The sequence below is a fragment of the Cibotium barometz genome, chromosome 2 (genome assembly GCF_041138505.1).
Source record: "Cibotium barometz isolate CiBa-2024 chromosome 2, ASM4113850v1, whole genome shotgun sequence".
Lineage (NCBI taxonomy): Eukaryota > Viridiplantae > Streptophyta > Polypodiopsida > Cyatheales > Cibotiaceae > Cibotium > Cibotium barometz.
Window position 1 is genome coordinate 67,982,698 of NC_141047.1, and position 14,986 is coordinate 67,997,683.

The 14,986-nt window shown below is 40.8% G+C and overlaps 1 protein-coding gene across 1 annotated transcript in view; it reads left to right on the forward strand.

Annotated features, from left to right (window-relative positions):
• LOC147641387 (uncharacterized) overlaps nucleotides 1–547 on the forward strand; it is a 75,996-nt gene extending 75,449 nt beyond the window's left edge. Inside the window, exon 4 of the mRNA XM_086820931.1 lies at nucleotides 149–547. Coding sequence (XP_086677057.1) covers nucleotides 149–416 — 268 coding nt within the window. The 3' untranslated portion in view covers nucleotides 417–547. The remainder of the gene's footprint in view (nucleotides 1–148) is intronic.
• Nucleotides 548–14,986: the final 14,439 nt, after the last annotated feature.

Genomic DNA, 14,986 nt, shown 5'->3' on the forward strand with positions numbered 1-14,986 from the left:
TTGCTCAATATGTTAGATGATGTCATATACTTTGGAAATCAACTGCAAGTGCTTACACAACTAGAAGCTAGTGTACACAAGTCAATGCTTTGTTGCTTTAAAAGTGCCCAATTCCATTTGTAATGTTTGCTTACAAATGCATGTGCAGGAGGCCATCCAGTGCGAGGAAGGTTCAATCTACATTCGAATATGAAACTTGCCAGATGCTAATCGCACTATCCCAAAAGCTGCTGCACATTGAAGAAAATACAGAGCTGCTTAAATTGGTGGAGATGTTACAGATGGGTTTAAGAGCTTTTGTAAATTCACAGAGAGCTTCTGATTTAGCTCTTCATGAAACAGCCAGGCTTGACATGTGGAAGCATTTAAAGAGGGTGCTTAACATTTCTGATAATGACCAAACTACGTGCAAATGAAACACAAACATAATATGTTCTTCCATAGATCCTACAAAAGTCTCCCTTTTTTTGTTGTCTGATAGCACTGGCCTGTATCGGTCAACTATGATGCCTTTTATCCAATTGGGTCATATTCCAATGCTTCTTCACGGACTGCCTTGATGTGCTAAACAGATGAATTCTACCACATGACTAGGAAACAGTTCACTATTGCGTATGTTTTCCAGAAGTAACGTTTTGCCAAGACGGTGAACTCGCTAGAAGAAGTCTTTAGTACCCAGGTTATGAAACTTGTACATGTGTGCATGAAGCTTATAAACGTTTGTGCAGGTATAACCTCAGGATTCCTCTTGTTGAACCCTGCACTCCCCTTCCTACCTTACATGTACGGTCTTATCCTCTTCTTAAACCCTACATATATGGCCGAGAGGAACCTGCAACCCTTTCTTTGGTAAATGAATTAATGCAGCCACCAGCGCCCCACCAAATGGTGCAGCTGGTGGGCTGCCAAGTTCACGCCACTAGGTGGGTGCTGGGGGAAATTTAGAATTATCACTGTGGTAATGGAAACTGCTTGAACAGTCGGGCCCTTTAACAAAATAATATATATTTTTTTTCAAGGAAATGGCTTTTTATATTAAGAACTTAGAAAAGAGTTACATAAAATAGAGAGCTTTTATCAAAATGGTGTCCTTGGTAACAACTATTTCTCTAAACATCATGCGGTCTTGCATGCCCTGATCACACTGTCAGCCTTCCTCTTCTTTGCCTTCTTGTGCAGTTGAGATATCCTGGCATCCAAATCCCAAGTCTTCTCTGGATGAACCTTTCAATTGCATATATCAATTGGTCTTTCAGCCAGATTTGCTGAGTAGGAGAACTATTAAAGACAAAGTCCAACCTGTTTATCATAGTACCCACAACATTTCAGAACTCAGCACAGACCACAGTTATCTCCCAAAATCAGAGTTTTCCATCCTACAGACCGTCTATTCCATGTCGTAATGCAAGTGGATAGAGAGTCAAACCATCTTTTGGCTTGAGGACAGTGGATTAAGATGTGTAAATCATCCTCCATCTCTTTGCATTTGTGGCATTTGCCATCCCCAACGTTGCATCTGTGTGCTTTCTGCTGGGTCCAAATGGCTCTGTACATAATTAGCCAGGCTAGACATGCCTTCTTTGGCTCAACATATTTGTTCCACAGTTTGCCAAAGAGGAAATACCAGTGTTTTATGTCCCACATGAGACTTCACCTTCTATCGAGTGTGCAGTGAACAGGGGGATCCTTTTCTTAGCAGGGATGGGCATGAGGTAGGAGCACGAGGTAGGAGTGCGAGCTCAATGCCTGATTTGTGCAGTCTGCAAGCAGGTTCAACCCCGGCCGCCTCCACTGGGAGGATGGGCAGCATAGGTCGCCAGATGGAGTCTCTTCCATGGAGCCTCCAAGTATGGCTAGGTTTATCTGTGAAAGGAGTAGGTCTCCTTTGACTGAGTTCCAACCTCTCCATAAAGAAATGACTAGAGGGCTACCCACATGTTTAATATGATATTTGCTCATCAATATTGTCAGAGGTAGTAGGTACTTCCACTTGGGGAATTTTTCGAGCTTGAACTGATCTGTGTTCCCATTGATCAGCCAGGCCCGGTCTTCTGAGGGGTTTAAGATGCTCCTCAGAACCCACTTAGCAGCCATTCTGTCTGCCAAGTTAGATACATCTAGGAGACGAAGTCCCCATTTCCCAGTTTCCAGATAGCACCAGTCCCATTTGACCTTTGGTATTGACTTTAACCATGGGTCCCCCCCCATACAAGAATTTCCTGCACAACCTTATGAATTTTCTTAGGTCATCATCTAGGGTCTCCCGTAGCTTAAAAAATAGATTACAGAGGGAATGATGAAGTGGTTGATGATCATTTCCCTACTTGCAAGGTTGAGTTGTCATTTTTGCCACCTAGTGAGTTTGCCTTCTACTTTGTTTAGAACCCATTGCCACCTCTGTTTCATAGTGACTTTGAAGCCTATTGGGATACCCAACAGTTTGAATATCACCCCATCTTCCAATGTTTCGCATCTTGCATGAATCAGCCACTCTCTTGGCTTGTCAATCAGTGTTCTGATCCCGGTTTTTTGATGGTTTATCATTGATCCTGATGCTATGCAGTGTATGTCTAGGCATGTCCAAAAGCATCTCATACTTTGTTCATTGTTGGCTACCATTGCATTTGGGTCATCTGCAAACATTTGAGTACAGAGTTGTTTGCACTGGGGAGGGAAATTCCCTGCATCTCCCCTTTCTCCATCTGTTGCAATGACATAAGAGCAGGGGGGGCAGATGGAAACCTTGCCTAATGGACTTGGTCTGAGGGAGGGCCTCAGAGAGCACCCCATTAACATTAACCCTTGTTGTGGCATTACCAAAAAGGGTCCCCACCATCTGGATAAAGTGCTTGCTTGCCCCCAGAGACTCCAAAACATAGTGTTAGCTTAGTCTTATCATAGGCTTTGTCAAAATCTATTTTGATAATCTTGATTGGTTTCCTCAACAAATTCCATGCCCTCCGAGAGAGTAATAATAGCATCCAGGATGTATCGACACTTTATGAAGCCTTTATGTTCTTGTCTAATCCAGCTTTTCATGTGGCATGAGACCCTCATAGCTAGGGCTTTTGTATAGATTTTATAAGCACTGGTCAGCATAATGATGGGTCTCCAGTTGCCCAGGTTATCTTTCTCTCCCTTCTTGTGAATAAGTATGATCCATCCTTCATTGATTGAGAGGGGGAGAGCTCCATATGACAGAGCCTCCAGCCAAACATCTAGTAGGGGGTCCATCAAGGTCTCTTTGAAGGTTTTGAAGAATTATGAGGGCAAGCCATCCACCCTTGGGCTTTTCTTCCCCTTGAGGTTGTCTATTGCCCTGCTGATTTCTTCCTTTGACAGATTATATTCCATAGTTTTTGAGATACCTTTTGGGATGGTGGGTTTTCTGGCTTCTCCTGTCACTGCTATGCATCCTTTGTGAGCTCACCCCTCTTATTGAATATATTGTTGGAGTGTTGGAAGGCCACCTTTCTATTGTCTTCCTGAGAACCACAGCTAATTCCATTATCTTTGAGGAAGGGAATTTTTTCCTTGCTTTGTTTTATCTTCATCATTTTGAACATTTCAGGGGTGGGGAGATCACTTTTGCCTGCCCACCAGTCTCTAAAGAAGAGATTGGCATGTTGAGGGAGATCTCTTCCTCCTCTCTGATCTGAGCTCTAGTTCTACACACCTCTTCCTGCATTGAGGGGTCTTTCTTATTGGCCAATTCCTCCATGTTCTTTAGCTTTAGGCAGAGCTGATCTTTCCTTGACTTCCTGATTTTGGTCATTTCCTTCCTGATGCAAATCAAAAGGGATTGGGTAGATTTGGTGGCAAGGCTGTAGGTCCTGGCTTGGGTGAGGAGACCCCTTCTAAAGAAGTCTTCCCAGATTTTTTAAACCTCTTATTGGACCATGGACAGTTTGAACAAAGCAGGGTCAGTGTGAAACCATTGATTGAGGACCTTTTTGTCATAGTTGTCCAGCAGTAAGGTAATGGGGTAGTGATCAGATAGGCATGTGGAAAAGTCAATTCTACATTCAGTCCTCACAAATGTGTTGCACCCCTGTCCAGTCTGGCCTATCTGGCTAGCTCCCCCACAGCATTTTTCTGCTAGGTGAAGTCACCTGAGTTTCCAAGGTCACATAGTTCAAAGAAATCTGAGGTACTCTGCCAAGATTGCAGCTCAGCACCTTTGAGAATCTGTGTAGCACCTCTAAACCTGTCCTCTCTAGTCTCAACCGTATTAAAGTCCCCCATTAGGATGATGGAATCAGGAGCCAATCTCAGGGTCCTCCAAGTTCTGACCCTAGTAGACTGTGGGCCTGCAACATAAATGCCTATGAAGGATATAATCAGGGTGAACCTAACCCTCCCATTTTCTGTCTGGCTGGGCTAGGTTCACCCTGTTTATATCCTCATTCTGGTTCACCTCCTCTAATGGTTGGTAGGGATTGATGAGGTCATGGTCCATCTGATTGACTTCTGAATTGATTCTGTTCTTATCTAAAGGGGTGGAATGACTGGACTCTTGGGAATCCTCACTATCTTCCAGGTTAGAGGGGTTATCTAGTAGAGCATATGTGTTAGCATAGGTCCTCTGCTGGCCTGGTCTGTGCTGTCTTACTGTTTTCCTCCTGTTAGGAAGAACAAATCCGTCTCCTTTCTCTTTTACAGGGCCAGGGGCATTGGGAGGGGGACCTTGTTGTACATTGCCACCAGAGTGTTGGCTTCTGCTGTCAGGGGGTTGTGGGAAAGAGGGACTAGGAGCTCCAAGATTTGGGTTCTTGATAGGGCAGTTCCTAATAACATGGCCTTGCCCACCACAGTGGAAGCAAGCATGTGCTTTTAAAAGACCTGATGAAGGGTGTATTCCCCACAGTTAATTTCAATTTCTTCAAGTACTGGTTTGTCTAGGTCAATTTCAACAAGAATTGGGGATGCCAGGCTGATTATAGTCATTCTTGGGCCAAAGGCTGAGGGTTTTGCCTACAGAGGATACAATCTTTTTAATCCATGGGTAAAGGTAAAAGGGGAGACTGGGTAGTTCCACCCAAACCAGGTAGGCAGAAGGCTTAGGGCCATTAGGGTTAAATTCTTTGGACCATCTAAAAAAGCAGAAGGGGAGGTTCATCTACATCCATTGGCCAGAGCCCATGACCTTGAGAGCCATTTCAGAGTCCTTGAAGAGGAAAATGTAATACCCGTTAGGAAGGGCTTGATGACCTCAACATCAATTCCAATTCTAACCTACTAGTTATCCCTTACCCAACTCCTTAAAAATTCAACAGGAGGACGAGGTCCAAGTAGGAGACCTAGTAGGCATCTGGCTGAGTAATCCATTTCCAATGCAAGCAACGTGTATGGGGGCAAGCAGACCTGAGGGGTATTGGAAGGAGGATTACCTAATGATGGAGTAGTGGGAGCCTTGGGGGGCACCTGCTTGGATAGCTCTTCTTTCTCTTCAATTTGTTTCTCGAGCAAGATAAGGTTCAGTTCTTCTATTCTTGCACTCGAGTCCTCGAGCTGCTTTTTTGTGTCCATGAAACCTTGAAGCATCATGTCTTGCCTCATCAGCGCCTCTTATGTTCTGATCCGATGTTGGGGGCCAACGGGGGAATTGTTGGAAAGTTGGAAGAAGTGAAGCTCTGGGACCTTCGGGGCGGGGCGGCCCCCTCTGCCCTCAATAGGGTCGGGGCACCCCTCCACTTGGTGCCCATGCACCCAAGGGGGGGCGGCGGGTGTTGCTTGCCTGATTAGACAGGTGAGAAGCCCAAAGAGAGAGAAAGGAAATAGGATGGGAAAGAACTGGTAAACCCTAGTCGCCATAGCTTATCGAAAACAACTGTCGTTTTTGCTCCAGGCGCTGAGGAGGAAGAGGATAACAAAATAATATTAATAGATGTGGACGAACACCGCATTAAAAACTGGGAAAAAAATAGCAATGTAGAGAAGTGAAAAAAAACCCAACGTGGCATAAGCTGACCACGTGGCACGCACTGTATTGAAGTTGTTGATGAAAGCAGCATGTGGGCACTTAGCTACACCACCATTATCTTGAGCACGTGGATTAAACCGTCGGACCACCAATGACTAACCACCCGGTCACTCCCTCTTCAGTGTGAATAGGCTCTAAGAGGCATGTGCTTATTGAGACTTGTTGATGTCACTATTTATAGGAGTTGCCTTTTGAAATCTTGAATAAAGAGTCCATGTTAGTAAAAAAAATGAGTCCCACAAGATCTTAAAAGCCATGTTACAAGATTGTTTCAAAATAAGAGGGTCATTATATAAGCCTTATGTTGGGTTAATTAGACGCTCTTCGCTGTATAAGAGTAAAGAATAAGTGTCATGCAAAGGCACTATAAAAGTTATAACATTTATGAGAAATCTGGCCACACCCAAACTCAATTAGTTAACTTAGAATAAGGGCCAATTGTATATGACACATTAGCTCATAGTAAATGGACACGATCCTTGTTTGTACTAAACACGTTCTCTAGTTTTTTACTTGCTCTTTGCTCTTTCAGACCCGAGTGTGTGTGTGTGTGTGTGTGTGTGTGTGTGTGTGTGAGAGAGAGAGAGAGAGAGAGAGAGAGAGAGAGTAGAGAGTAGAGAGTAGATTACTTCTTTGCGCATGTTCTTGTATATTCCTCATTTGAGAGAGAGTAGATAGTGAGAGGTGTTAACTTAGAATAAGGGCCAGTTGTATATAACACATTATCTCATAATGAATGGACACAATCCCCGTTTGTACTAAACGCGTTCTCTAGTTGTTTACTTGCTCTTTGCTCTTTCAGACCCGTGTGTGTGTGTGTGTGTGTGTGTGTGTGTGTGTGTGTGTGTGTGAGAGTGAGAGAGAGAGAGAGAGAGAGAGAGAGAGAGAGAGATGAAATGAAATGATATATTAACGTCTCTAAGAGGCCATAGTGGCCTATGAGACCAAAACTGAGAGTACATCTGAAGTTGGTGTCTCATCAAAAGAGAACCACCAAAGAGAGAGAGAGTAGAGAGTAGAGTGTAGATACTTCTTAGCGCATGTTCTTGTATATTCCTCATTTGAGAGAGTAGATAGTGAGAGGTGTGTGTCCTTCGAGCAAGATGACGCAACTTCCTTTGTGATAGATGGAAAGAGAGGGTTTGAAGGAAAGGAGTTGACAATCACCAATCAAACTTGGACGGCTTTAAGTGATTTGAGTTTAGAAGAAGGATAAGTTACCTTCGAGCGAGTCGTGTCTGTAAATGCGTGAGCCATGGAGAGGGCTAAAATGGGTCATTTCATTTTGGACACCCTCAGGGAGGCATTCTTGTTTCTTTCACTCTTTTTAGAGCCTGCACTTTCTTATGCAATTATCGTTTTCCATAGCCACTTTTTTTAGCAATGTTATGTTGGTTGAGAAAAACATTAGGTTGTGTGTTTTGTGAAAAAAGGAAGAAAAGGTTGGCTTTTTTTATGCTTTATATGTTTTTTAAAGGGTTATGATTACTTGGGTAAAGCTTGAGAAAAGAGAACCGATCATTTTGTGCATTTGTACATTTTTTTGATCCTTGCTTTTTTATGCCATGTAATTGTAGGTTTTGTGTTTTTTTGTCTTTTTTTAATCATTAAAATTTAAAAAAATGGTGTTCAATTGAGTCCTATTGATATCAAAATTGAAAATTTTATGCTAAAAGGACTCAAATTGGAAACTTTAGAAATAGGAAAAACACTCATTAACACCTCTAAATTTGTACATTGTCATTTTTTGGTTTTGACGCTTTTGAAAAATTCCTTGCAAATTACATTGTGATTGAAAGGATTACCTTATTAATATAGAAGTACTTATTTGAAAGCATCTTATTCTTATCCTTAAAAATCTAAGATTTTCACATCCTTGAAAAACTAAGAGTATTTATTTTTTATGTCCGTAAAAAACTCATTATCCTATGATTAAGGAAATATCCTTGGTCTAAATCATAATTGAAGTTCAAAGGACTGTGTAGGGTGCATAATTAGAAATTTCTAAAATGAAAGTCAAAACTCGTAGCATTTCAAGCCATGAAAATCTTTTTCACCCTGAAAAACCAAGGTAATTTTTCACGTCTTGAAATACTCGAGAACAATTCCTAGTTTGGATCATTGGAGTATAGTGCACTTTCTACACTTAAAAAAGCACATTGCGAGGTAGAGTTCTCACCATTAAAAGCTTTGGATTTCCATGACGGTGCAAACTAGACATTGTGAAAAACGCATCCTAGTGGAATGGCAAAAAGTTGTTAATCGTTTAACTAGTGTGGTGAGTAGTATTTGGCATGTTTATACCATTTCTCACACACTTAAAATTTGGGAGAGTAATTGGTAATGATCTCACTCTAGAAGATAGTGCATCTAACCACTTAGGATCCTCTTGTAAATTAAGCATCGGGTCTGGTCACTCGACAAGTAACACCTAACTGAGAATGTTTGCTTGGAGAGGACTAGAAGCTATTGAAAGTAGTAGCGAGGAATCAACAGAAAACACTTCAAGCATTAAGGAGAGTAAGTGGATAAGAGACTTGTATCTTCTCTCACAAGATGATGACCAAAGACTGAACAAGAAGCTCAATCATTTGACTATGGTCAAGAAATGAGCACGATATTAATGATTGTTGAGGATGGGACAAGGACTCAAACAATACCATCCCCAAAACATTATTATTGCAAAGATATACACTTGCTAGTACTTTGGACAACTACATTTCACTTTGAGCGTTCAGAGGGATGATGCACAATACTCCTAGGACTGGAGAACAAGGGCTTAGCCTCCACTCAAGCAATGTCACCCACAAACTCAAGGCTCACATCACAAAGCAAGACCTCACAAGAAGAAGATAATGGCACACTAGCATAAGGGCTCAACTACAAGCTTCTCACACATGGGGAGCTTATGTGCAATCAAGCCATGCCCAAAACAACACATCCTTGGTTCCGTCAAGAGCAAGGAGAAGTCTCTCCATACGTGTGCTTTTTCTAAAGGAGGGTTGGCGAGCTGAAGTGACATCATATGTTCTCTCTCTCCCTCTTTCGCTTGGCACACGGAGGACTGGATTATTCTTACATGATGGCTTCCTCTTTTGCAAAGAGTCAGGCGCTGCAGGTTACAGGCTAGTTTCTCTGGACACACAGGTGGCCAGATGTGTGCTTTTTGGAGGGCGGCGTGTTTTTGCACAAAGAAGGGGCTAGTTTCTCGGTGGTCAGGGGGTTGGTTTCTTTGGACATACAAGCGGCCAGGGGATGGTTTCTCATGAACATAGACATCATGTCAATGCATTCAACTGATGGAACTTTCAGCTTCTCTTTGCGTTGGTTCAGGACTATTTTGGAAAGGGTTTATGGATTGTTTCATGGCAATGCATGTGGCTACGAACATGAGCAATTCCGAGGCTGTTTTGAGACTATTTATGGGCTATTTTTGTTTGGCAGCAAATTCAACTATGTGCTTGGTTTTTCAGCTGCAAGTACAGGTCAATTGAATGTGTTTCTTGGCCTGGGAGTGATGGCTGCATGCTCATGGAGCAGATTGTTTTCTTGCTGCTAGAAAGGAACAGAGGGACCTACAGTTAAGGGCATCTCTATGTTTCCTAATGTTTCATGAGGGAACAGGTAACTAGATGTATGTCGTTGTTGGCACTATTGTTGAATGGTGTTGTGAATGGTTCTGTATGGAAACAGGACAAAGGTTTCAAAGGGAAATAGGCCTAAGGGTTTCATGTGGAAACAGGTCGTAGGTTTCTCGAGGAAACATGTTTACGGTTCTCCAGGAGATAGGTCACATGCAAGCTGAAGGTACAGGAATGGACACATGTTTGGTACAGCCTTGCTATTGATTAGACAAGGGATAGGGAATTCCATGACACAGATGGATAGTACCCTTGGAAGGTAGAGAGGGTTGGTACAAGTGTGTTGACTGTATGGTATGTTGTGTTGTGATGCGAGTTCTCTTTTAGACAGTTTGGGAGTCTTTGTTATGATGCAGAAGCACTGGATGTGGCAGGGTGTGATGCTGTTGATAGGGTGAGAGGCTATGACTGGTTGTGGGAGCCCTGATCATAGGAGAAAGCTTCTGTATACAAGACTCATGTGAAAGAGTCTTTTGATGTGAACAATGGCTAGATTTCTTTGTGGATGCCGAGTGGATATGAAACCATGATGCACGGTCTTTGCAGGCTTCAAGAGTTCTACTATTATGAGCTGATTTTCCAGCCTTATTGTAATCAAAGCTCTCTTATAATCAATTAAAGAAATACCGCAAGGGGAGCCACTGCGTTTTGGGGCCAATCAATGTCCGTGTACTGTTTGCAAGAGCACTCTAGCTCCCCCTGTTTGTTTTCCTTTTTTTGGTCCTCAAAGGTGTTGAAGTGTTTTGTGTGCGAGTGTTTGTTTTTGCACCGCCCTTTGGTTTTGTCTAAAGGCTGGAGGGTGGTTTTCAAGGTTTCGTTTTGCCAGGGCCTCGTCGACTTTCTCAAGGAGGCGAGTCTGTGGTTGCTCTGGTTGTTCGGGACAATTGCCAACTTTCCTAAGGGGGGCGAGCTTGTGGTTATCTACTCTAAAAGGAGATGCCTCAACCTCTAAAATGCGAGGGGGGATCACAAGCCTTAAACTCAAATGGAAGCAACACAAGATGGACTCCACAACTTGGGCTAGAGGGGAAGTGAGATCACCCTAACCCATGCTCTCAATATAGATCAATAAGTAGGGCCATCCCATATGCACAAGTGCCACATGGGGAGTATATGTGAGTTCTTGAAGATATATACAATAAGCTCAATTGTCATTTTAATATCTCATAGAAAACAACATAAGATATGTGCACCAATAGATATACATGCACGTGTGTGTGCACGATCATGTGTGGAGAGGGTATGTAAGGCTAGGCCATGGTATACGGAAAGAGGTAAACAAAAGATCATTTAGGTTAGATTAACAATTGATTCTTAAGTAAATCAGTCCCTAACTAAACAAGATTTAGAAGTATAGATTTGCTAAGTCCATTATTATACCTCTTGTTGTAAGCATAGAGTTCTCTCCATAACCACCTTCTCAACCTAATTTTCCGCATGGAAGACACTAAAATCAATGATTTCCTCCCCTTTTCCTCTATTATCTTGCATCAAGCTAAAGATAGCAAGAGAGGGGCTAACTCACTTCAATTAGCATATGCATGGGCATGAGAGGGCTATCTTCACACCAAGGTGAAGGAAGGTGACAAATGTCACCACTTTACATAGCTTGCTAATTTAATCTTCCTTTTTTAAAATAATATTTTGATATTATCCCCCAACCATAGTATAACTGTTAGCATTTTTTCTCAATTTTTCACCTTTTAAACTTCCTAAGGCTTGATGCCATTTTGAATTCAATACTAAGGTCATGGGGTCATCATTATCAGATAAATTTCTCTTGTAACAATGGGCACCTAGGCGAGTAAGGACAAGCTTCCGGTGGTGGAGCATTTACTCGAGATACATGCCATTTTCACATTGATCAACCATTCAATTTACATCATTAAAATTTAAAGGACCCAAAAGAACTCTAAAATATACTGTTTATTTTTAAGGTGTGTCATTTTATCCCAGACTAGATTTCTAACAAAATTGACACATGTTTTACTTAATTTACATCACCTTGGGGTTCACATTTTCAATGAAGTAGGGGGCAAGGGCCACCTTACACTAAATGATGATGCCACATCTCAACTGTATGCATGTTTTAGCAAAGAATATGGTTATATCTTACTTTTCTTGATTTTTTATTCTTTGCCTATTTTTTTTATGTAAGTGAGGATTTGTGCCTCCAATTAGGCTAATTTTCTCCTTTTTATGTTGTAGCCTAGTACTTGAGTGGGGTTAGCCACACAATAACATGTTACATCCCTGATCAGTATGCCAAAACTTTGTAAACCAAGTCTCTATGGATGCATAAATGTATTTCCCATTGATTAAGGTCACTAGTCATCAAGAGTGGATACAATGAATGTTGTAGTACGGGTTGTAGTGCTGCAGATGGAGAAGACCTAAGGTGTCACACTAGGTGTTGGGTTGTAGAGGACAATAACCTCTTCCTCCCTCTCCTAGCATCTATCAAATAGAATATCTAGTGTGAGGTTATAGTTTGATGATATTATCATGAAGCTACCTAGTCCTAATCATTCACACATGTCCTTCCTTAACTATCTACTCCATAAAATTACAATGTGAAGCTCTTCACTAGAGAGATCACGCATAAGAAATCTAGGCTTAGAAAATTTTGCAAACTATAGTCAAGGTGGTGCGGCATGACATGGCATTGTGAGGTAGTGCAGTAGTGTGATGTGGCTCTCCATCTCACGGCGGTAGTGCAATGTGACATGGCTCCGCCCAAACTATTTTTCTACAAATTTTAAGTTAGCTAAGATTTTATCGTCCTCCTCTCCCTTTCGTGATAATGGTGCTCTCTTACATCCAAAATCCTTCAATCCCCTCAAGATTTTCACATTAAGAGTGTGTTTCCACCTCCTAATGGTTTCACACTGCTTCTCTTCCTCACTCTTTTCTCTTTGCTCTTTCCTAATAACTCAATTCTCACTCTTAACAACTCACTCCTCACTCATAGTCCCCAGTCTTGAGCATAACTCTCTTACCGCCGTGTCATCCATGGTTCCACTCATTTTCACTCGACTATGCAACTCAAGCAAGTGGGTAGTACTTTTACTAAAGAAGCTCTTATGGATTCTTTACAGCCATACGTAAAGCTTTAATCTTGAGCTAATTCCACAAACTTAAGCTCAAAAAAGATCTGTATTTCTCAAGGACACAATGGTGCAACCAAATCATGGAGAAAGTTTCACAATAGAGAAAAACAAGCATTATTAGCAGGAGGAAAAATAGAAAAACTACATGAAGTTTAAGATGGTCTCTTCCAAAGTAGAGAAATTGACTTCTATACAAGTGGATAAGTGTGGGTGGTTCACACTACTATAACTCACTTATAAACTTGATCTAATTGTCTACTCTAGGTTCTACAAAATAAATAAGCTTATGGCACATTATCGAGCATACCCTAGTGCCACACTAGCTTCTATATGCTAAACATTATCCATTCAATGGATGAAGCCAAAGATGCCTTCCGTCATGTGATCTGGTTTTGCACATTAATTATTGGGAGCCCGCCCTTGGTCAATGTGTAGACACTCAATCCACCTTGTTGAAATTGCAATGTGAACATGTCTCGAGCACCCATATGCTTAAATTATCTTGCCAGAGCCTCAAAATTACGATGTGAACATGTCTTGAGTGCTCGTATTCTTAAATTAACTTTTTGGAGCCTCAAAATTTACCTAAACTTTGACCATCATCCATTCTCCTTATTACTATGACACGAGCGTCCAAGTTACTATTTACAAAAATTGTTCTTTTTCATAAGTGGTCCCAATTGTATGCAAACTTAGTGGAGGACAAATAATTGAATGCTTACTATCCCCTAGACCATTTTCCAGTACGAAACCCTTTGACCTTTCTCTTTTTATTTTCTTAATAGAAGATATATGACCAAAAATTATTTTACAAATGGCCACATGGCCACATGGCCACCTGATGTACTAGCTTTCCCTCACTAATCTCTCTCTCTCTCTCTCTCTCTCTCTCTCTCTATGGATCTTTAAGACACTTGGAGATGAAATTCTAATTCTTAGACACAAAAATTAGAGCATAGCATAGACTTCTACAAATTAAAAGCATAAACCTTAATAAACAAAATTAAATAAACAAGAGAGCTAGCAAATAAGAAAGAGATCACCATTCGACACAAGATTGGGTTGAATCTCCCCTCGATGATTGTGACCCTTGTACCACTCACCCATGTTTATATGTATTGGAAAGCTTGCTTTTCAAAAAGATAACTTTTAAAAAAAGCTCAAGTGCTTTTGAGTTTTTGAGCATAAAAGTTCTACAAAAAAATATGGTGAGTTAGAAATTTAAAGTCTTGGGCTTACTAAAAGTATTAAATACTAATTGGTATGTATAAAGGTTTTAGGCCTTAGCCTTAAAAAATATCAATGACTAAATATAAAACCATAAAAGGTGTCCATATGTCTTCCAAAATATCTCATAGTGGTCCAACACATGTTATGTCCGCGATTAATACCTATATCCAAAATAATACTAGTAAGTGCATACAATTGATTAAACACATTAATCATGTAAATGTTATAAATAAATGGTGCATCTAAAATAAAATATCTCAAAATTAAATAATGTGCGTCCCCATAGAGGTTGTAATAACTAGCATTCCCTCTTGCTCGAGTTGCAATTGACCTGCATGGATGGTACGAGTACATGAGATTTTAGTAAGAATGAAAAAACCTTTGTGGCATCCATTTAGCATCTTCAATAGAATGATTCTTAAAAGTCACAAGATATTTAACATAAGTGTTACATGTGCATGTAGTGATGGTATCATGGTCAATGATAGACTCAGAAATAAGATGTCCTTCTTTATCTATAATGTTGAAAGGTCTATAAAATCTAGGAGTTAATTTTACCATGGGTTACTTCCTTGTCCTTAATTTGTTATTTCATTTTTAGAAGGATATGAGGTGAGACTTTACTTTCAATAGGTTTAGGCATACTTGGATCATTAGAAATATTTTCATGTTCAAAATTGCCCTCTTGCTCGAGAGAGAAGTTGTCATCATCATGATTGAGTCGTGCAACAAAAGATATCAAAGCAGTCCGTATGGTGGAGAACCTTGATGATGTATTGTCTTTGAAACCCTTGATTTAATCTTGAAAAAAAAAACAACCCTTGAAGTTCTCATCTTTCTTGTGTCCCTGGATGTTGAATGTACTTGAAGCTTTGCCCTTTAGATGTGCGCCTCTTTCTTTGTAATCTTTGGAGGATATAATATTTGCGGGATTTTATGCCTTTGGTTTTAGCTTTCAATGCTTAAAAGATTTATGTTTAAAGCTTTTTAAGCTTTTGAAACTTGTGAAAGTATAAAACTTT